Source organism: Melospiza georgiana, chromosome 26, assembly GCF_028018845.1.
Source record: "Melospiza georgiana isolate bMelGeo1 chromosome 26, bMelGeo1.pri, whole genome shotgun sequence".
Taxonomy (NCBI): domain Eukaryota; kingdom Metazoa; phylum Chordata; class Aves; order Passeriformes; family Passerellidae; genus Melospiza; species Melospiza georgiana.
The window spans coordinates 7,047,339-7,068,323 of record NC_080455.1 but is presented as its reverse complement, the minus strand read 5'-3'; the positions used below and the strand labels follow the sequence as shown (position 1 = coordinate 7,068,323).

Genomic DNA, 20,985 nt, shown 5'->3' with positions numbered 1-20,985 from the left:
GCTCACAGCACTGGGGGGAATGGCTGGGGGATACTCCTGTGCTCCCAGATATTCCTGTGCCCCCAGATATTTACTCCTGTGCTCCCAGATATTCCTGTGCCCCCAGATATTTATTCCTGTGCTCCCAGATATTTATTCCTGTGCTCCCAGATATTCCTGTGCTCCCAGATATTTATTCCTGTGCTCCCAGATATTTATTCCTGTGCTCCCAGGATGTCACCCTGATGTTTGCTGAAAAATCCTTCACCAGGAGTTCTCCTGGTGAGATGAGAAGCTTCAGCTTCTCCACATTTTGCTCCTTTGGAATGAGATTTGGACAATTGTTTACCCAGCATGTGAATTGTTTTTAATTAATGGCCAATCCCACCCAGCTGTGTCAGACTGAGTCTGTCATGGGCTTTTGTTATCACTCTTGTCTAAACTTCTGATGTCTCCTGTCTCTTTCTTTAGTATAGTTTTAGTATATAATTTTCTTTTAACATAAAATAATATATTCTAAATATAATAATATAATGCAATATTATATACATTATACATATTATATATTATTACATATTTTATATATTATATATATTTATTATATCGATAATTTATAGAAAAATATATATAATATATCTATATATATTATATTATATTATATTATATTATGTTATGTTATATTATATTATATCATATTATATTATATTATATTATATTATATTATATTATATTATATTATATTATATTATATTATATTATATTATATTAATATATAGTGTTATAATGCATAATGTATAATTATATAAATATATTATTATGTGTTATGCAATATTAATTATAATATCTTCTATAATAATATACGTAATTATATATAATTATATTATATATCATATATATATAGAATATAATATACTATATATATAAAATATAATATACTATATATATATCTATATATATATATGTAAAGCAATAAAATAAATCAGCCTTCTGAGAACCTGGAGCCAAATTCTCATTTCTCACCTCGTCCTGGGGACCCCAACACCACCACAGCAATTATTAACCCCGCAGGTGGAAGGCAGCGGGGCTTGGAGGGCCAGAGCATCCAGCTGAGCTCCCTGTCGTGCCCTGCCAGCACCCCAGCCTGTGAGTTCCTGCAGCCACATCCCCTTCTCCTGCTCCTCCAGCCTCCCGTGATGAAATCCCATTCATTTGTGCGAGCAACGGGAAGATTTATTGTAAATAAAGTTCTGCACATTACACAACTGGCTAAAAATCATAATTAGAGCTGCACTGGGGAACATGTTTTATTTATCCTGACAGCAGTCTGGCTCCAATGATCCTGCTGTGATGAATGCCCCGCGAGTTTGTGGAGTTTCAGCAGCTCCGGCCCTTATCACAGGGCTGGGAGGGGGATTTCTGCCTGGGTTTGATGTGGCTCCCACAGCAGCATCCACAGCAGCACCAGGCTGGCCGGGAGCTGCTGGGAGCGCCGTGCTTCTGTCGGAACCACAGACATTGACATTTTCCACGGCTGCTCCAACCCTTCGGGGCTGAATTACCGGGGCTGGGGGAGGCGGCAGAGGGGCTGGGGGCAGCCAGGGGGCCAGCGACACCCACAGTGGGATGCAGACATCCCCGTCCCTCCTCTCTGCACCCTGCCAGGGCTCCCAGCGCTGCCTGCGCGCCTTCAAGCACAATTCAGGCCCATAAAACATGAGAGGAGACAGCAATGATTACCCCAGGCCTGAGAGGAGCCTCTGGAGGACACGGGGCTCTGTGCTGACGATGCTCCGGCTCCTCCTGCTCCCCATCTGCTCAGGGGCATTTCCAGATTCACCCAATTCACCCCCAGGGCTTTTATGGCTGCCCTGAGGCCCATAAATGGCTCCGAGTGCAATCAAACATTTATCTGGCTTTGCTCATTCCTCAGGAAAAGAGGAGCCCAATCCACCTCCCTTCCATGTGGGGCATCCTGGGAGGTGTTTCCACACAGTCCCATCTGTATTTATGGGGAAATCCTCCTGAAATCTCAATTACTGAATGCACCAAAAGCACCAAACCCATTTACTGTCAGACTATCAGAGAGGCTGTGCCCAGCCCAGAGCCACAACTCCATCCCCTGCACAGGGGTCAAGCAAAATTTATCATCCAAAATATTTATGGTCCACAAATATTTGAGCCTCTGCTAAATTTAGAGCGGCCAGAAGATTTCCAGCTCTTTTGATGAGAAATAATTATTTACTCTGCTATAAAAAGAACATTCCAGCACCAAAGAGCTGCAGTGCTCTGATCCAGAGACCTCCAAACTCTTTCCCAGCTCCTGCTCTGGAAACTGGAAGGAACAGGAATGGCAATGCCAGGCTGGCTTTGCTTCATGGCAGGCAACTGTTTAATAAATAGAATTGCAGAAGGGCTTTGTGCATCCTCCTGTCTGCAAACAACATTTCCAACAGGAAGGAATACCTGGGTTAGGTTTATTTTTGTAAGGCTGTCCTTAAAAGTGAGACCAAACAGGCTTTTCCCTGTTTTCCAAGGATTCTCCCCTTTCCCCCCAGCACACACACATCTACCTGAGAAGCCTGAAGGGAAAAATAAAATAAATAAAGTTGGGTTTCCTTGGGAAGAGATTCCAGAGATGGGCTCCACATGGATCCCTGGGATGGGAACCACAGCTGCACATCCAGAGAAACTCAGGGGTGAGAGAGCACCCAAACCATGTACTGCTGCCCCAGGAATCAGGGAACAGTTCAAGTAAAACAGGAACGTTGCTGCGGTGCTGCAGAATCGTGGAACTCCAGAGTGGCTGGGGTTGGGAGGGACCCTGAGCCCACCCAGTGCCACCCCTGCCACGGGGACACTTCCCACTGTCCCCAGCGTCCAGCCCGGCCCTGGGCACTGCCAGGGATCAGGGGCAGCCCCAGCTGCTCTGGGCACCTGTGCCAGGGCCTGCCCACCCTGCCAGGGAAGGATTTACCCCAAATACCCACCTGAACCCCTCTGTCACTCTGGATGAAGGAACAACACCCTCAGGGAGGGATTGAGCAGACCCCGCACACAGGAAAGGAGGAACACCTCCACTGTTACCCACCTGAGAAATTCCATTTTCATACACATGTGGAACCATTCAGCAAGGAAAATCCGTTCCTTTGGAGCTGTGGAGCTTGCAGTGAGCTCCAGCTCATCCTCTCAGCACCTCCTGTCTCTGCCAAGCCCATCCCGGGCGTTTCTGGCGGCCAGGCCGGGCCAAAGGAGCAGAGAAAAGGAGCCAGGCAAGAGCCTGAGAGCCCTCCAAGTGCAGCATTCCACACTGCAACACGTCCTTTTCATCCACTCAGTACTGCAAACCAGCAAAGGGAGAGGAACAGGGGAAATTCTGCATGGCTTTTATCTGGAATTCAGATTGCCAGCACCCTCCATCCCACCCAGAGGTGCTCTGATCCCCTGGATTCCAGAAAAATCCCTGAGCTGTGGAGCTCATGCTTCACACAGACCCCTCCAGGACTCACCAGCACACCAGACACTACGAGTTGTCACTAAAGGCTGCAGCCCAGGATTTATTTCAGAGCAGAATGCAACAGCTTCCCCACAAAAGGAGACCGCGTGCATCCAAATCAAGCTGACACAGATACAAAACAAAGCCCTTGGAAACAGAATTCCTGATAAAAGCAGAGGTTTTTGCAATTCATTCGTCAAATTAAATAAGGAAAATGGCTTGGAGGAGAGGAAAGTTCAGGAAGTGTTCTGTGCAGTGAAGATTTTACAAAAATGGCAGAGCCATCACAAACCAACCCATTAACTGAAAATACCACCACAACAACAAAACCACATTCCACTGGGGCTCCCATCGTCTGGGGATGCCAAGCAGCTCATCCACGTGGCAGGGAAGAAAACCTTGCAGCTGCTGAGGGAGTAGCACCCACCTCCTTTACTGGAGGAAGAGTTGGGAAAGGTGGAAACCCTGACCCAGAATCTGCGGGAGCTCTTGGCTTCACTGACTGCAGAGCTCTTATTGCCAGGACAGCCAAATTTTTGGCACTTCTAAACCCAAATAATCATGCTGTTTATATATAATCAAGCTTTCACCATGGCTTTAGTGCTGCAAACCCTGCACGCCCCAATTAAGGGAGAATTTCTGCACTAGAGGAGCTGGAGGGGCTGAGGAACTGCAGTGTGATCTGAGCAGTGAAGACCAGAGGTGTGCAGGGATAAATATTCCCTTTTTCAGGAAGGGGAAATAAAAGGAAAAGTCACCTTTGAAAAACAGGGATCTGCCTTCCCAATCCAAGCACCTGAGCTCCTGTAGCTCCCACTGTCCTTTTATTGCTTCTGGAGGTCAGTGTGTTACACAGGTTTTGGTTTTGTTTTGTTTTTTTGTTTGCTAAAAAACCAACAAAGCGTCGCACAATGATTTTTTTAGTTTTGGAGCTATTGATAAAAAACCCTCACCTGATCTCTTGGAAACAAGACTCCAGTGCTGAGTGACTCCTGAGCTGCCAATGTTTGCAGTGCATTAAAAATACGAAAAGTTGGCAAAACGCTCCCCCCCACCACAAAAATGGCTGAGAGAGGAGAGAAAAGCTTTTCCCAGCTGTAACATCTGTTCAGTCTGCCTGGCTGGCAAGTGCTGCTGCTGGAGCCGGCTTGCAGGGCTCCCCAGCAGAAGCAGGGACATTCTGGAGCTGTTCTGTCCTTCCCTGTCCCCCGGAGCCCCCTGAGTCACCTCTGGCTCGTCACCTGCGGGAGGATGACGGGGGCGCAGGCGATGCCAGCGAACGACTCTGGGAAGTGCAAGTCCCTCTCCCACTCGTCCGTCTCCGTGTTGTAGACCTGCACGATGCTGGTGACGTTGTTGAGGTGCCAGTTGTAGCCCCCCACGATGTAGATCTTTTTCTCCAGGAGGCAGCAGCCGGCCTCCGACTGCCCCGCGCGCATGGGGCTCACCGTGGTCCACTGGTCCGTCTCGGGGACGTAATACTCCACGGCCAGGACGTCGAAGCAGCGATCCACGTGGTCCATGCGTCCCCCCAGGGCGTAGATCCTGCTGTTGGCGCTGACCATGGCGTGCAGCACCCGCGGCTCGTTCATGGGCGTCTTGAACTCCCACTGGTCGGCGGCGGGGTCGTAGCAGTGCAGCGCCTTCTTGTCCTCCACGGAGATGCCGTAGCCCCCCGAGATGTAGAGCCTGTCCCCCGCGGTGGCGCCGGCGTGGCCCCACGTCCTGCGCTTCAGGGAGCACACGTAGGTCCACTCGTTGTCCTTGGGGCAGTACTTCTCCACCGAGGCCAGGCTGCCCGAGCGGTTGCGGCCGCCCGTGGCGTACACCATGCCGCGCAGGACGTTGAGCTGGAACTGGATCCTGCTCTCCTGCATGGCCTGGATGCGCAGCCACTGGTTCAGGTGGGGGTCGTAGCGGTAGGAGACGTCGACGGCGCCCTCCCCGCTGCGGTACTGCAGCTGCTGCCCGCCCACCAGGTACACGAAGTTGTCGAGCACGGCCACGCACGAGTGGCTGCTGCCCACCTCCATGGCGGTGAGCTCGCGGAACTGGCGCCCGGCCGCGTCGGGCAGGCAGAACACCTTGGGGCTGACGGTGCGGTCGTTGTCGGTGTAGGGCGTGCCGCCGAAGGTGACGAGGGACAGCACGTCCGAGCGGATGGCCGTGCGCGGCGACTGCATCTCGTGCTGCCGGAAGGGCAGGATCTGGTAGTTGAAGGCCTCCAGCAGGTACTGGCGGCACAGCACGTCCTCCACCATGATGTCCAGGGTCTGCACGCTGTCCACCAGCTCCGAGGACTTCATGAGCGGGAAGCGGATGTGGCAGAGCACGCGGCTGGCGCTGGCGCGGCGCGCGGGGTCGAACTGCAGCCAGCGCACGGCGGCGCGGAACAGCTCGATCTCGCTGCAGCTCTTGAGCTTGTTGCTCTGCAGGAAGAACACCAGGCGCTCCAGCGGCAGGTGCAGGAAATCCTCCTCCTCCGAGATCTGCAGGAAGTGCCTGAAGGTGAAGGCGTCCACGGACTCCTTGAGGGAGGCCAGGCTGAAGGTGGTGGCCATCTGGCCGATGTTGAGGCACGTCTCCACGCTCATGGCCGACTTGAGGAACTCCTCGCACAGCTCCACCACCGGCACCATCTGCAGGAAGACGGCGGCTCCCAGCACGTCCTGGATGCAGTCGAGGTCCAGCGTGACCTCGGCGCTGTAGGCGAAGTCGATGATGTGCTTCAGGCCCTTGGCAGACACGCCCTTGAGCTCGATCACGTCCTGGCTGGCTTCTCTCATGCCGCCCGTGAACATGGCCCTGCGGGTCAGCAACACAAACACAAAACCCCCCCCTGCTTCAGCAAGAGATGCAGCACCTCGGAATTGGGTTTTATTTAACACTCTGATTCTCTCGGGGCGGGGAAGGGGGGAATAAATCAAGGCTAAATCTCTACGAGCCAGGAGAAATGAGAGTGTGCAATGACTTACATAAGGCTTGCATAAACAGTGCACTGAGGAGGAATATTCAGCAACTGGAGAAGTTTTTCAATCCCACTGGCAGCAGGAATAGGAGCAGACCACAGGACCAAGCTCCAGGAAGAGGCAGAGCTGCCAGAGCAGGAGTGAACAATTCTGGACACCAATAAATCCGTGATATCCAACCAAAAAGGATCCCAGGGGATGTACACCAGCTGACTGGGAGCCGTACCCTGAAGGGTTTTAGGTGGTTTTAGGTTTAGGATTTGGGGGCACAAGGAGGGAACACACCTGTGGTGGGAGTTCAGTGACCCCTGGCAGCGAGGCCTTTTAGGCCCTGTTATCCTTTACCTCACAGGCAACTACGAAATGGCTCAAAAATTGCAGGTGCAGCACATCTCAGGAACAGCTTTGGTCTTCCAGCAGAGCCTCCCCTGCAAGGCTCCCTCCCAAGGCCTGAAAAAATGGGAGCTGCAGCCCGGGCAGCAGGGGGCTGACAGGCAATTAAACACAAATGGGGGGAAAAAGGCTCAGTTACAGCACAGCTGCGAGCACAGCACCAGCCCAGGCCAGCAGAGCTCAGGCCCTGGATCTCCTCCTTGGGAGGCTCCCCAATTCCACAGGAAGCACATTCCACACCGAGGCCTGGAGGCTGCTCCAGATGGGGCTGGGGCTGCACCTGTGGGGTTTGGGCCCTTTCTGGCATCTGGGCCATTCCCAGCCCGTTCCTGAGGGGTTTGCTGCCCAGGGGTGGTTGGGGGTGAGGGTCTGCACCCCGTGGTGCTCAAGGAGCAGTGGCAGAGCAGTTGTGGGTCAGGCAAAGTCAGAGCAGGTGACATGGAGTGACACCGGTGACGGGAGTGTCACTGCTCCCTGCCACTGCACACACATCCCAGCAATCCATGAAATGTCGCACAAAAGGTCTCAAACCTGCACTTTTTGGGCTGTTTTTTTCCACCTGCTCTTTTCCATGGGAAAGGTAAACCCGTGGTGTCACCAGAGATGCCTGTGCCGACTCCAAGGTGAGAGTCAGCCCCAAAAAATGCTGAGCAGACCCTGCCTCGACACGGGAATAAAGGAATATCTTGGGAACGCTGTCAAAAGACAGGAGTTCCAAGTTTCCTGTCCAAACCAGGCTAGAAAACCTGCTGCCTTCCAGCATAAACCCAAGAAATCCTAAATGACCTAAATGAGGAAATATCTGCCTGTGAGATCAGCCTGCTGTAACCCAGTGACCAGGAACGCTGTTCCCAATTATTTGTCCGTGCAGCAGATGAGAGCATTGTGCAGAAACCCCAGCACATCCCCTGTCCCAGCCCTGATCCCTCGCCCCAGAGGACACACAGCCACGCGTGTGCTGCTGCACCAGCTCAGCAGGGAGAGGAAAGCCCCCACTGAGCCTTCATTGTTGCCATGCTGAAGACAAACCATCAACTAGAATGCAATTCCCTTCAAAAGTGTTATGGTTCTAAAATGCTGATTATATAAATGCTTCAATTTCACTCTTTTCCCTCCCCCTTCCCTCAGAAAAAAAAAAACTACAGAGTGGTTTCAAAACCTGGATTATTCTGCTGTTGTTCCCCAGGACAACCTTCCTGAGCACCTCTGAAGTTCTGAGCAGGAACCCACTGAAGGTTCTGAGCAGGAACCCACTCAGCAATGAGACTCTGACAGTGGAACCACCCTGGCAGGGAGGAACAAACAGTGCCATTTCCAACCCAGAGCAGCTCCAGGGTTAATGGTGTGTCCTCAGTTTGGAGCCCCCATCCCTGGAGCTGTCCCAGGAGCTCCTGGATGTGGCACTCGGTGCTCTAGGCTGGTGACAAGGTTGAGCTCGATGGCCTTGGAGATCTTTTCCAACCTCACAATCACAATTCTGTGATTCTGTGATTCTGTGACGGAGGCAAGATGGATGAAACTCCTATTTTCACTCAGGACTCTCTCTGCATTGATTTGGCTGCAGAACTCCTCACAGTGCTTTGGTTTTCAGCCCACAGCAGCTGGGACAATTCTCCCAGACCTTCTGGAACCACACTTGGTGCTCTCAGCCCAGGGGCAGGGAGCCCCACAGGCAGAGCAGAGGTGGCTACACAGAACAGGAGGATGGGGTGCCTCATTTTGGAGCCTCACTGCCACTTCCAAACCAGCTCAACAGCAAAAGCAGCACCAACACCTGCCCAGGTGGGGTCCAAACCTCAGCTTGGGCTCCTGCCTTGGCCCAGCAGCTGCAGCTGAACAAACCTGAGTGCAGAGGGACTGCTCCTGAACCTCTACCTGCCTGCAGGACACTCATGGAGCAAACCAAACCTCCCAAGGCTTCTGCAGGGTGGGACTTTGGGATGTGCTGGGGAGGCTGGGATGGGGAGGATGGGGAGACAGCAAACCCACGGGAAAGGTGAAAGTGCCTGCTTCCCTATGGGGTTCTCACCTGAAATAGTCACTGCAGGCAGCCAAGACAACTTTATGAACCTGAAACACTTCATTATTTATAGTGAGGATGACATCAAGCAGCTGAGCCTGGGCTCGGAGCGAGGCCAGTCCCTGCAGCAGCGTGGTGCTGTGGCCAGGAGCAGAGAACGTGCATTTCAGGGTGCTGTTCTTGTCAGCCATGCTAAAAACAGAACAAGAGAGACAGCCTGGTTTGAGATGAGCACACAATGTCACACACCCACCCAGCCAGATGGGCACACAGCAGCTGGCACCAGCTGGAAGGCAAACTCCCACCTCAGAGCCACCCAGGGAACACCTCGAGCTCCCTTCTCCCAGCACAAAACACTTGCATGATTTGCAGACATGCTCTGGCACTGCTGACATCCCTGCAGCACACGCGGGGCTCCAGACACCAGCCAGACATCTCCTGGGGCCACAGCCTCCAGGGAACGCTGGTGTCTCCACCAGAGCCCACCCTGACCTGCACTCCAACCACAGCACCCAGCCACATTTGCTGCTCCTGCTCAGCACCTTCCGTGGTGCAGCTGCTGCACCCCTGCTCCTGCCTGCCCCATCTGATCCTTCCCTGCTGCCTGACCCCCAGGAGAGGAGCAAAAAGCAGAATATTGCACGGCACTGGCTGCCCTGAACCGCGTCAGCTGTTGGAGCTGTTGGTCAGCAGGGTAAACACCTCCCTGCTCTTCCCAGAGCCTCTCACACTGCTCCCCACGGGCTCTGCCTGCCCTCACAGGCGCTTGGCAGGGGCAGCAGCAGGGCCCTGCTCCAGGGGAGCACCCTGGGGATGCTCTGCAGAGAACTCCAGGAGCCACTGCAAGGTGCCCTGAGCCGCTCCTGGGGAACCCCAAATTCATCTGTGGAATTTAATCCAGCTCCGGCCGACTTTTCAGGATCACTGGGGAGAAAACACAGGGATCAACGGTCAGGATGGAGCTGATGTTTCCAGGAGCATCCTGCTGCTTGGTCCCTGCCTTTTTGAGGAATCTTTTATGGAAACATGACCTCAAAACAATCCCGAGGAGATTATCCCGAGTCTGGGAAGGTGTGTGAGCTGCTCCAAATCCACAGTGGGAGAGTGCACTTAGGACTGCACCTAGAGGGAATTATCATCACTACTATTATTATTATTATTATTATTATTATTATTATTATTATTATTATTATTATTATTATTATTATTATTATTATGTAGGTGGAATCAAGCAAGGGAGCCAAAAAGGAGCAGGCAGGGTTGAGTAATCCCAGGGTTTGCTCCAACCCTCCTCCCTAAGAACAACAACAGCCACACACAATGGACCAAACGCGCCGGCGAGGTCAGGCAAGAGTCAGGGAGATGGGATAACAAAAAAGGGGATGTAAACAATCCTCAAACAATGAGGGACAGGGGACAGGGCTGCTCCTATCGGGTTGCAATTTCCTGCAAGCTTTAGGGAGAGGGGAAGTCTGGGATGTCCATCAGAGCTCTGGGAGGCGGCTCTGGAGCTCAAAGCAAACCTTGGCAGGCTGGATCAAGCTCCTCAGGCTTGGGAACGCTCCTCAAAATCCATGGGAGCTCCTGCTGGGATGGCTGGGGGTGCTCAGCTGGGGCGGGGTGGTCTGAAATGCCCTCCCTAAAATCAAAGTGCTCCAAAGAGCCTCAGAGCAGAGCGTGGGGTGTTCCTCGCTGGAATAAAAGGGATTAGCACGAAGGCAGCTGCTGACAGGACCTTTATCCACACTCTGCAAGCCAAGAAATGTCTGTCCCGAGGAAAAGAGAGGGAAGAGATTGGAGGGATTCTCAGCACGCCAAACCCCTTTCCCTCTCCTGGCTGCAACCTGGGTTTGCTGGGGAGGAAGGAGGAAAGGTCCATGAGCAGCACAAAAGCCACAGCTCCAGGCTGGACAGGTAAAATCCACAGGGACGGATCCAGCAGGACCCCAAACTCCTGAGTTTGTGTCACTTTGTCACACTCCATCTCTGCAGGAGTCTCCTCATGCAAATTTTCCTCAGTTTTTAAATTTTTTTTTGGTACTGATTTCAAACATTCCCCTTCCCAGCCAGCCTTGGGGTTCATCCCTATGGGAATGCTGCCCCTGGATCCACAGGCAGCACAGGTTCAAACAACCGGCGTCACCTGCACAAATATTCCTGTATTTTTTCCTTTTCCTCAATTCACTTTTACAGGATTAGCTCAGGGTGGGTTGGCCCATCTGTGTGGCATAAAGGTGTTCGGATGTGGCATTCATTTCAACAGGTAATGGAACAGCCACTCCAGGAAAAAACTCCGTGTTCTGGTCCCTTTGTCTATTTACAGGGATAGAATAAAAGGATCCAATGATTACACAATACCCTGAAGGAGGGGGAAAAAAAAAAAAAAAGTAAAACAAAAAAAAAGCATCACTAATGTCCAGCAAAAAAAAAAAAAAAAAAAAAAAAAAAAAAAAAAAAAAAAAAACCACAGAAGGATTTTAGGGAGGAAAAAAAAAGCTGGAAACAAAACAAAGTCCACACAAAGCATGAGAAATCAAGTAAGGGATTTCTGGAAAACAAAGGGGGAGGAGGAGAGGTGAGAGAACAGCACCAAGCCGTGTTTGCTCTGCGGGCAGGAAAAAGGGATTTGTGATAAGAGCAGGCTTGGCTGGACACGGGAGCATGCCTGAATCCACGGCCTTGGCAGCCCTGGCAATGGAGGAAGAAGAGGAGCAGCAGTTGGATGCCAGAGAGTGAAAAATAAATATATAAAAGCCCGGAGCACAAAAGGAAGCCTTGAACATGTGAGAGCGCCTTTGTGAGGCTGTCGCTATCTCATCCCAGATCTCCAAATGCCGTGTACTTGTTGCTTAACAATTTGTTACAGCAGGAACAGCCTGGAAGACAAAACTTGGGAAGAGTTTTGTCTCCTCCTCCTCCTCGCAGCTCAGAACGTGCCCCGGGAGATAAAAGCCTTTCAGCACAACGGGGAGAAAGTGTTTATTCTGCTGCTTCCCTTTCCTCGGAGGCAGGGATGGGGAGCTTCTGGAATTTTCCTGGGGATGCTCAAAAAGCTGGAGTTTCACAGGGGTTTCAATGGGTCAGCAGGGTCAGGAATGGGGCTGCAGCCAATTTTCTCCGCTGGAAAAACGCAGGACGCAAAAATCACACCCACACCAACATCCCACAGTGGGCACCCCAGCACCCACGGCAGGGATCCCAACACCCTGCCACCAGCAGGCCCTCACGTGGCTCTGCGGGCACAAAGGTGGCTTTGCACAACAGCATTGCCACTTTCCATATGGAAACAGCTGTCAAAGGGATCCTTTCATCCCCATGGCACGCACGGCGGGGGCAGCTGGAATCCCACAGGGGGGAGAGATGCCTTATGGGCAGCAGCCTCAGAGCTCTGGGAACGCGCCGGGAACGTCCCTGTGACATCCATGGGAACATCCCTGTGACACCCCTGGGACACCCCTGGGACATCCCTGTGACATCTCTGTGACATCCCTGTGACACCCCTGGGACACCCCTGGAACACCCCTGGGACACCCCTGGGACACCCCTGGAACACCCCTGGGACACCCCTGTGACATCCATAGAACATCCCTGGGAACATCCCTGTGACATCCCTGGGATACCCCTGGACCATCCCGGTGACATCCCTGGGACACCCCTGTGACATCCCTGGGATACCCCTGGACCATCCCGGTGACATCCCTGGGACACCCCTGTGACATCCCTGGACCATCCCGGTGACATCCCTGTGACATCCATGGGCCATCCCTGGAACACCCCTGGACCATCCCTGGGACATCCCGGTGACATCCCTGTGACCTCCCTGTGACATCCCTGGAACACCCCTGGGACATCCCTGGGACACCCCTGGGACATCCCTGGGACATCCCGGTGACATCCCTGTGATATCCTGGTGACATCCCTGGGACACCCCTGGGACACCCCTGGGACACCCCTGGGACATCCCTGGGACATCCCTGGGACATCCCCGTGACATCCCTGGGACATCCCTGGGACACCCCTGGGACATCCCTGGGCACCTGGACATGCCAGAGCCCCAGAGGAGGCACCTGCACACCCCAGAGGAGGCACCTGCACACCCCAGAGCCCCAGATGCTGAGGGCCACACCTGCAGGACCAGCTCAGGCACAAAGAGCACCCCAAGAAGAAGCAGAAGCGGCCCTGGCGCTGCCTCCTCCGCTCCCCACGGCGTCACGTGGCAGCCAAGGATGCCTTTCGAGCTAATGAATCATTTTTACCAAATCTGTCCTGATGATTAAAAACATCAAAGCTGGAATTAAAGGCTTACCAAGCATGAGTTCATATTTCAGCATGTTTGCAACCACTGCACAAGCACAAGTGGAGAGAATTAGAGCAGGACAGATTGTAACATTTCAGTGATTGAATTAAGGGAGAAAAATCTGCCCGTCGTGTTCCTCCTCTCCTTTTACAACATGGAAGGAGGGGCACTTTGGTGCTCTCCATCCCAGCTCAGCATCCCCACGTTTCCCCACTTTCTGGGCAGGTGGTGCCGGGTCATTTTTCATCCAGCAGAAACTGGAGGGGGCTTGGCAGGATTCCTGAGCAGGGCAAACTTCCAAGAGCCAAACTCTTCCAGAAACGCCAGCTCCAGAGGTGGGACCCTGCAGGGAAGGGCTGGGGGACAGCAGGGGAAGGGGGGAAAGCAGCAGAACGTGTGGAAAAGCACCAGGAATGGAGTGGCACAGCTTTTCCAAGGCTGAGCAAAAAGGGCTGGGGTTGCAGAATAGCCAGCGAGGCACCTGCAAGGCATTTTTTGTGGTGAGAGAGGCAGAACTCCCATAAAGCTGGAGAGTAACTTTATTTAGAACATAAGGTATGAATATTAAGGACCTTCTTTAGGAACCTTTGACAGGCAGCATTATAGATATTTTAATAATGCAAATCATTTAATGCCTTTAGTTTCATGCCTAAGTAAAAAAACACATTTAGATTCTGATTTTTAAACTACAATTAAGACACTTAAAATCAAAACAAAAGTCAAACTCCCTCAGATAAGTCACTGGTAGCCATGGTGACTGTAATATTTCAGATCCTGAGGCTTTATATCACATGCCCAAACGATGAAAATGAGTTTTCAGCACTTCACACTCACAAATGCTACGTTAGGGCAGAAAGGCTGAGCCCTTCACTGCGGATTTGCTGCCTCCCAGACTCTCATTTGGGATTTTGGGGGAATATTCCTGTGGCCTTTGCATCCCTCCAAGCAGACACAGCAAGGAGTTCCCTGGGGAGTCTGGGGCAAGGAAGATGAGGCACGAAATTCCTGCCCTGTTAACCTGCATTGTGCTCCCAACAGCACTCACAGCGATTTCTGGCCAAATCAGAAATCCACAATAAGCACTGAATGATCAGCAACTAATTAAATATTAACACTCTGATTGAAGGGGATGCTTTCCAGCGAAACAAAATCATCCTCAAGAAAGATATGGGCGCAAAGAAGAAAGTGTTTAATCGATTTCTTTGTTCCTTTTTCCAACTCCTTCCCTTAATTTCTCCCATTTCCCTCCCCTGCCTCCACTCATTTTCCACTCCTGACACCATCTCTTTCATCAAAGTAATAAATAAAAGGAGAGAGCCTGAGACTAATATCGCTGTTTAAAAGTGACTGGCAATTTGCAGGGCTCAAATGAAGAGCTCACAAATGGGGCTGAGTTTCAGGAGTGATACTCTGTGTGAAAATAATGGACCCATGGAAAACGCCCCAAGCGCAACGGGAAAGTTTGAAAAGTCTCCAGCCTCAAAATTTCAGGGAATTTATTGTTTGGCAAAGGGAGAGCAAAGAAACATTCACTGTTTAAGAAAGGAAAAGGACAAAGCCCAGCGAACAAAGCTTTTTTTCAGTTCTGTTTCAGGCTCCAAAGGCTGGTCCCTCTCCCAGCAGCCGGACTGGTCAGCCCTGGCACGGGGCTGGGCACTGCTGTGCCCACAATGACCACTGCTGGCCAGCCCAGGCCTGAGCAGCCCTGCAGCTCCGTGCAAACAGCAATTAAAGCTGGATTTCACATGAGCCAGGAGGCACCTGGCTCATCGTCCAGCGCTTTCTGCCTCAGGCCCTGCTGATCCCCTGATTTCTTTATCTGCATCCCATTTCCCCCAGGCTGCAACCAAGGACACCCTGGAGCCCAAAGGTAAAGCAGCAGGAAGCTTTTCCATTTATTTATTTGCTAAATATTATTTTTTATGTCCTTAGAAGCCTGAGACATTTCCAAAATCTCTGTTTTTCTTTTCTTCTGCGCCGGGCTCGCTCGGGGCCCTGCAGACACACACGAATTTCACTCTGCTCCCAGGCATCAATCAGGAGGTTGTTTGCAAGCCAAAGGAGGTGGGATTTTGCTTTCTGCACTAATAAAACTGGATGGCTGTCAAAAAGCTGGCTGGCCTGGTGAAACGGAGCAGCGAAAAAGTGGAGGGTGAAAGATGTGAACATGTTCAACTCTGCCACCGCCCGGGGTTCCAACGTGAGGTCTGGGCAGGACATGCCGTACCCAGGAAAAACTGAGAGGGGGGAAGAAAAATAGCAATAAAAACCCCCCAGAATGAGATTTTTTAATGCTTCTGTCGCAGAGCCAGAGGCATCTTGGTGCTGGCGCAGTTTGGTGCTGGTCCTTCAGCAGCCAGAAGCAGCAGAGGACTCTCAGGTGAGAGGTGCATGAGCCCAGGTTTGGGCACCAGGGCTTGGAGGGGCAAAAAATGTCACAGTGAGATTAATGACAAGGATCTGCCATTGCTCTTTTTTCATATTTAGAGCTACCACCATTAGGGGGTTTGTCCTGTACTGGCTTTTCCTCAGTCCTGCCCAAAGCTGGTGACAGCAGAGAGGTGACATCTGGAGAGGTGACATCTGGAGAGGTGGCACCCATCACCACCCATCCCTGCCCTGTCACCACCTCGATTGAAAATGAGAAGATGCTCCCTCACACCACAAACTCGATGATTATTTTTTGCCAGCCCCAAACCTGATCCCTCTGAGGCAGAACAAACAGAGCAAACACTAAAACCGCTTGGAGCACGTCCACGCCAGTGACAGCAGGGACAGAGCCGGGCACTCAGGGACCCTCAGAGTGTGGAGTTTGCATCCCATAAAGTCCATGTACAGCCCCAAGCTGGGGCTGGTCACACACTCAATACTCCCTGCCTCAAACACCGCACATTTCCCCAACCCTGCAGAGCAAAAAGTGAAATTCGAGCGGTGCCACGTCCGAAATAACCCAAAAATGCGAGCAGTGCCCGGCTGCTGGAACAGCCCGAGGGAGCAGCGGGTGCTCCTGAGCCTCTCCCAGCAGTGCAAAGGCCGGGAGGCACCTAGTGGTGTCGGGAAGCACAGCAGAGCCACCAGGGCCACCCCAGCAGTGTCACCTGGGCCACACAGGCACTGCTGGACCTGCCCTCCTGCCTTGTGCCCGGCCCTGTGCCACCCTGACACCTCTGGAGCCCGAAATCTGCCAGGACCTGCCAGCTCTGGGAGCCCAGCAGAGCTGATCCATGGCATGGTGCCCACCCCAAAATCTGCCAGGACCTTCCAGAGCTGATCCATGGCATGGTGCCCATCCCAAAACCTGCCAGGACCTTCCAGAGCTGATCCATGGCATGGTGCCCATCCCAAAACCTGCCAGGACCTGCCTGGGCTCTGCACAGCTCAGCCACCTCTGTGTCCCCTTCCCTGTGGGGACAGCCCGTGCCAGCTGTGCCAGCTGTGCCACAGCTCTGGCAGGAGGGTCCCCAGTGCCAGGAGCCCACTCCCCACTTTGTCCCACAGCCCCATCCCGCTCCACACCTGGGGAGAAGTCAGGCAAGTTCCAGCTTTTGCAGAGGTCCTTGGAGCAGAGCCTGTGCCAGGCCGTTTGTGCAGCAGGATGGCACGCCCTGGGCAGTGTGGCAACAGGACAGGAGCAGGTACGTGCAGGGCAGGTGCTCCTCTCCCCTCCCTGCACCTCCACCCTCCACGCTGGAGCCTGGCAGCAGCCGGGGAGCTCAGGCAAACCCGGCACAAAGTGATGGAGCAGCAGAGAGCAGCAGCAAACACGGAGCCCCGTTGCTCCGTGGAAATGGAGGAATTGGTGGTTTCCAGCACTCAGCATCAAATTCCAGCTCAAATCCACTTGCAGCCCATTGCTCTCCTGACCCGAACCCTCTGCACTCAGGTGTGTCCCCATCACAACATTGTTTTCTCTCCCAGCTGCGTCTTGCACAGGCTTTGTGCCACCCAGAACAGCTTTCCTTAAAGATCCCAAATTTCTGTGCAAATCCAGCATTTCTTAATAAATGACAAAGTGGGAGAGACACTTTAACCACGTCCTGCTGTGCAAGGCTCCTCCTCACAAAGCCACACAGCACTCAGAGGTAGGACAGGGACCTGTGGAGCATCCCCCAAGTTCACTTTTGGTGTAAATAAAACCCCCAGCTCAGGGCTCTCCCCACACTGCAGGAGCAGGCTGCAGTTATTTTTACAGTGATTCAGCTCGAGCATAAACATTTACACCACGTCTACCAGATCTAACAACTAAATCTGTCTGAAACTTGCCATGTGGCAGAGGATAGATCATGGAAACCCCACAAAAACTCCACTTCAGCTCCAAAAGGGAAAAAATACCGAGGCTGATTGAAGGGTGAGGCTGTAGGAGATGACAGGAACACCAAAGCCAGGCAGGCTCACAGCCCTTATCTTCCCCCTTTGGGGTTTACTCCATCCCCATGGATATTCCTCTCCTTCCCAGCACTTTCTCAGAAGGAATAAAGTTTGGGAAGCTCAGGTCAGCACTCCCTCGATGGGGACCCAGACATTTGTCACAAGACCTTGCCTGCTCATCCTGATTTTCACAGCAAACACTCCAGTGTGTCCTTCAGGGGATTTCTCCCAATTAATTCCTCAGCAGCTTGTCTGTACACCTCCATTCATTCCCATGGAAAGGCCTGCAGAGGGACATTCTCTCCAGCATCTGGGATGATGTTTTTCCCAGATTTTTGTGCTTTGCACAACCCCACCTCACCAAGGCTCAAGCACAGAAGCTTCTCCTGCTGAGCGTCCCAAAAGGTCCCAAGTTTCCTCTCCTCAGTCCCTTGGAGTGAATTCTGCAGCCTGAAACTCTCCCTCTACGTGACAGAGAGGACTGGGAGTAAAATATGAAACCTAATTGTAAGCCATGAAATTCTACCCAAGGAGGAAGAGAGGAAAAAAACACCCAAACCCCAAGTTTATTTGAAAACAGAAGATCGGGGCAATTTGCTTTTCAATGCCCAGGAGTGGCTTTATCAGCATGTCCTTTTGTCCCCACGGTCCCCGCAGAGTGTGAATGGAAGGGCAGGATCCCAGCAGAGCAGCGAATTTTCAGTGAATTCCCCTGCTCGGGGCAGCTCCCGGGCCAGCGGTAGCAATTCCAAAGATGGAAATTCTGCCCGGGGCGTTGGAGCTGCAGTGCTCCATCCAAATGGCATGTGTGAAACAGCCCCGAGCCTCTGTCCTCCTGCCTCAGGGAGCAGAGGAGAAGCGCAAAAAGCCACCAGTGGAAGCACCTAGCAAGGAATCACTGCTGACAGGGAATGCCCTTGGAATCCTCCTCACGCTCCACACACCACATCCCAAGTCCTCCATCAGGTTTCTCCTCCTATTCCCCAATAAATCCACCTTCAAACAAGCAAAAAAAAAACCTTTAAACTGCCGGCCAACAAGAAGCAGGATCCAAACTTGAACGGGCTTTGCTTTAAAATTAACAAAGAAAATAAACACTCAGCGATAGGGAACATGACGGAGCTGCAGCTCGGGGGAATAAAACTGCTGCAGCTCCAGCCTGGGTGATTTATCACAGCCCTGAAACAAATTACTTCCATTTCTCACTGCTGCACACCCAGGGAACTCCCAAGTGCCAGGGGAGAAGTGCTACCAACACCTGGAGTGAGAAGTGCCGGGATTCCTGCCTGAGAAAGGAAAGGGAGGCGCAGAGGGATGAAATGAGACGCTGCAGGTGACACAGCGTGGAGCTCCACAGAGCACAGATGGTTATTAGGGGGAAAAAATAGAATAGATCTATAGGTGAGGATTCAGAGAGGCTTCTCCAGGCTGAGCAATGCCTGGGAGAGCTTCCCCTCCGCGGTGTGACACAAACGGGTGGGGACTGCAGGAGGCAGCGCTGAGGATAAACCGGGCTTTGAGGGGAAGGGAGAGCCAGAGAGCAGCAGGGAAACATCCCCGGGACAGACAGCACAACTGATCCAGATAGCACCAACAGCCCCGGGACAGACAGCACAACTGCCCCAGACAGACAGCACAACTACCCCAGACAGACAGCACAACTGCCCCAGACAGACAGCACAACTACCCCAGACAGACAGCACAACTGCCCCAGACAGACAGCACAACTGCCCCAGACAGACAGCACAACTGCCCCAGGCAGAAAGCACAACTGCCCAAGCGATGGCGAGGCAGGGAAACAAACCCTGGGAGCAGAAACTCCTCCGTGAGCAGGTACCACCTGCAACACCCAGAGCATCCCCTGACAGGTACCACATCACCCACACAGGTACCACATCACCCTGAGAGGCACCACATCAAACCAAAAGATACCACATTACGCTGACAGGTATCACATCTCCCCAACAGGTACCACATCACCCTGACAGGTACCACCTGCCCCGCGCCCCCTTCAAAGCCTGAATAACCCTCCCAAAATCAGGGACTGGGGGTCTGCAGGCACAGCAGAAGGGATGGGGGGCAGCAGAATGGCAAAACTTGGGTGTCTCTGCAAGTGCTACACCTGGGGCTTTGATAAACACACACAGCTGGTGGCTCCACAGAGCTGAGCCAGGGTGGGACTCACGGGGTGGATTCCCCGTGGGATTCACTATAGAATTCACACTGTTTTCTACTTTAGAGCCTCCCCCCTCACACACCCCACGAGCAACAGCATCTCTGCTCATCACGGTCCCCGCTCAGGACAATCCCTGGCCTGGGTACACCGAGCACCGGGCACCGGGCACACCGGGCACCGGGCACCGACCACTGAGCACCGGGCACACCGGGCACCGAGCACCGGACACCGGGCACTGAGCACCGGGTACACCGGGCACCGAGCACCGGGCACCGGGCACTGAGCACCGGGTACACCGGGCACCGGGCACCGGGCACTGAGCACCGGGTACACCGGGCACCGGGCCGTGCTGCCGCCCGCCAGCGCCCCCGGGCAGCGGCTCTCGGTGCGGCCCGGCCGGCGCTCGGTGAGGCCGGGCCCGGCGCCCCGCGGGCCGATGGGGCCCGGCCCCGCTGCCCGGCCTAGGCCGCGCCGGCCCCGCTCACCTGCTCGGCCGCTCCGCGCCGAACTCGGCCCCGCCGGACTCCGCCATCGCCGAGCGCCGCCGCCACAGCCGCCGGTGCCGCGGGGGAGGCGGCGGGGCCGCCGCGTTAAAGGCGCAGCAGCGGCGGGGACCGGGAGCCGCGGGCTCCGCTGCGAGCCCGCCGGGCCTGGCGCCGCCCCGCCGCCACCGCCGCCGCCGCCGTGTCACCGCCCCGCGGGAGAGCGGGGCTGGCACCGCTGCCGGGATGGGGACCGACCGGGGCTGGCACCGCTGCCGGGATGGGGACCGACCGGGGCTGGCACCGCTGCCCGGGGATGGGGACCGGGGACTGGCACCTCGAACCGGGGACTGGCACCTCTGCCGGGGCTGGAGCGGCTGTCGCTTCTCCCGGGGTTGTGGGATTGGGGCCGTCACCTCCCCACGGCCAAGGTGCTCGGGGCTCTGTCACCCCCCAGAGTGCAGGGACCAGGACTCTGTCACCCCTCAATGAGGACTTTGAGGCTCTGTCGCTGCCTCTTGGGGTTCTGTCCGCAGGGATGTCCCAGGAGATGTCACCTCCCTGCAGCTGCGGGGTCGCACGGATGTGTCACCACCTCCAGGCCACCAGCTCCTTCCCTCCGAGCATCATCCCGCTGATGTCCTCCTTTGCTGCAGCCTGAAATCCCAGCACTTCCCTCGGGATTGCACCTGCGGAGCGCTCAGTGTCGCCTGCGGATCATTGTGTCACCTGCAGAGAGCTCAGTGTCACCTGCGGATCGCTGTGTCACCTGCAGAGCACCCAGTGTCACCTGCGGAGCGCTCAGTGT

General features: G+C 53.7%; 1 protein-coding gene across 2 annotated transcripts; it reads right to left on the bottom strand.

The window, feature by feature from the left end:
- Positions 1 to 3,510: 3,510 nt before the first annotated feature.
- Positions 3,511 to 20,246, bottom strand: KLHL26 (kelch like family member 26). Of its 2 annotated transcripts, XM_058040853.1 has the most exons (3): positions 20,181 to 20,246; positions 8,864 to 9,046; positions 3,511 to 6,277 (listed from the first exon to the last, which is right to left on the bottom strand). In XM_058040853.1, the coding sequence occupies exons 1-3, from the start codon at positions 20,225 to 20,227 to the stop codon at positions 4,696 to 4,698; spliced, it is 1,812 nt and encodes a 603-aa protein (XP_057896836.1). In that variant the 5' UTR covers positions 20,228 to 20,246; the 3' UTR covers positions 3,511 to 4,695. The 2 variants fall into 2 exon arrangements, with proteins under 2 accessions (XP_057896836.1, XP_057896837.1); XM_058040854.1 differs by lacking the exon at positions 8,864 to 9,046 and having other exon boundaries at positions 20,181 to 20,233.
- Positions 20,247 to 20,985: the final 739 nt, after the last annotated feature.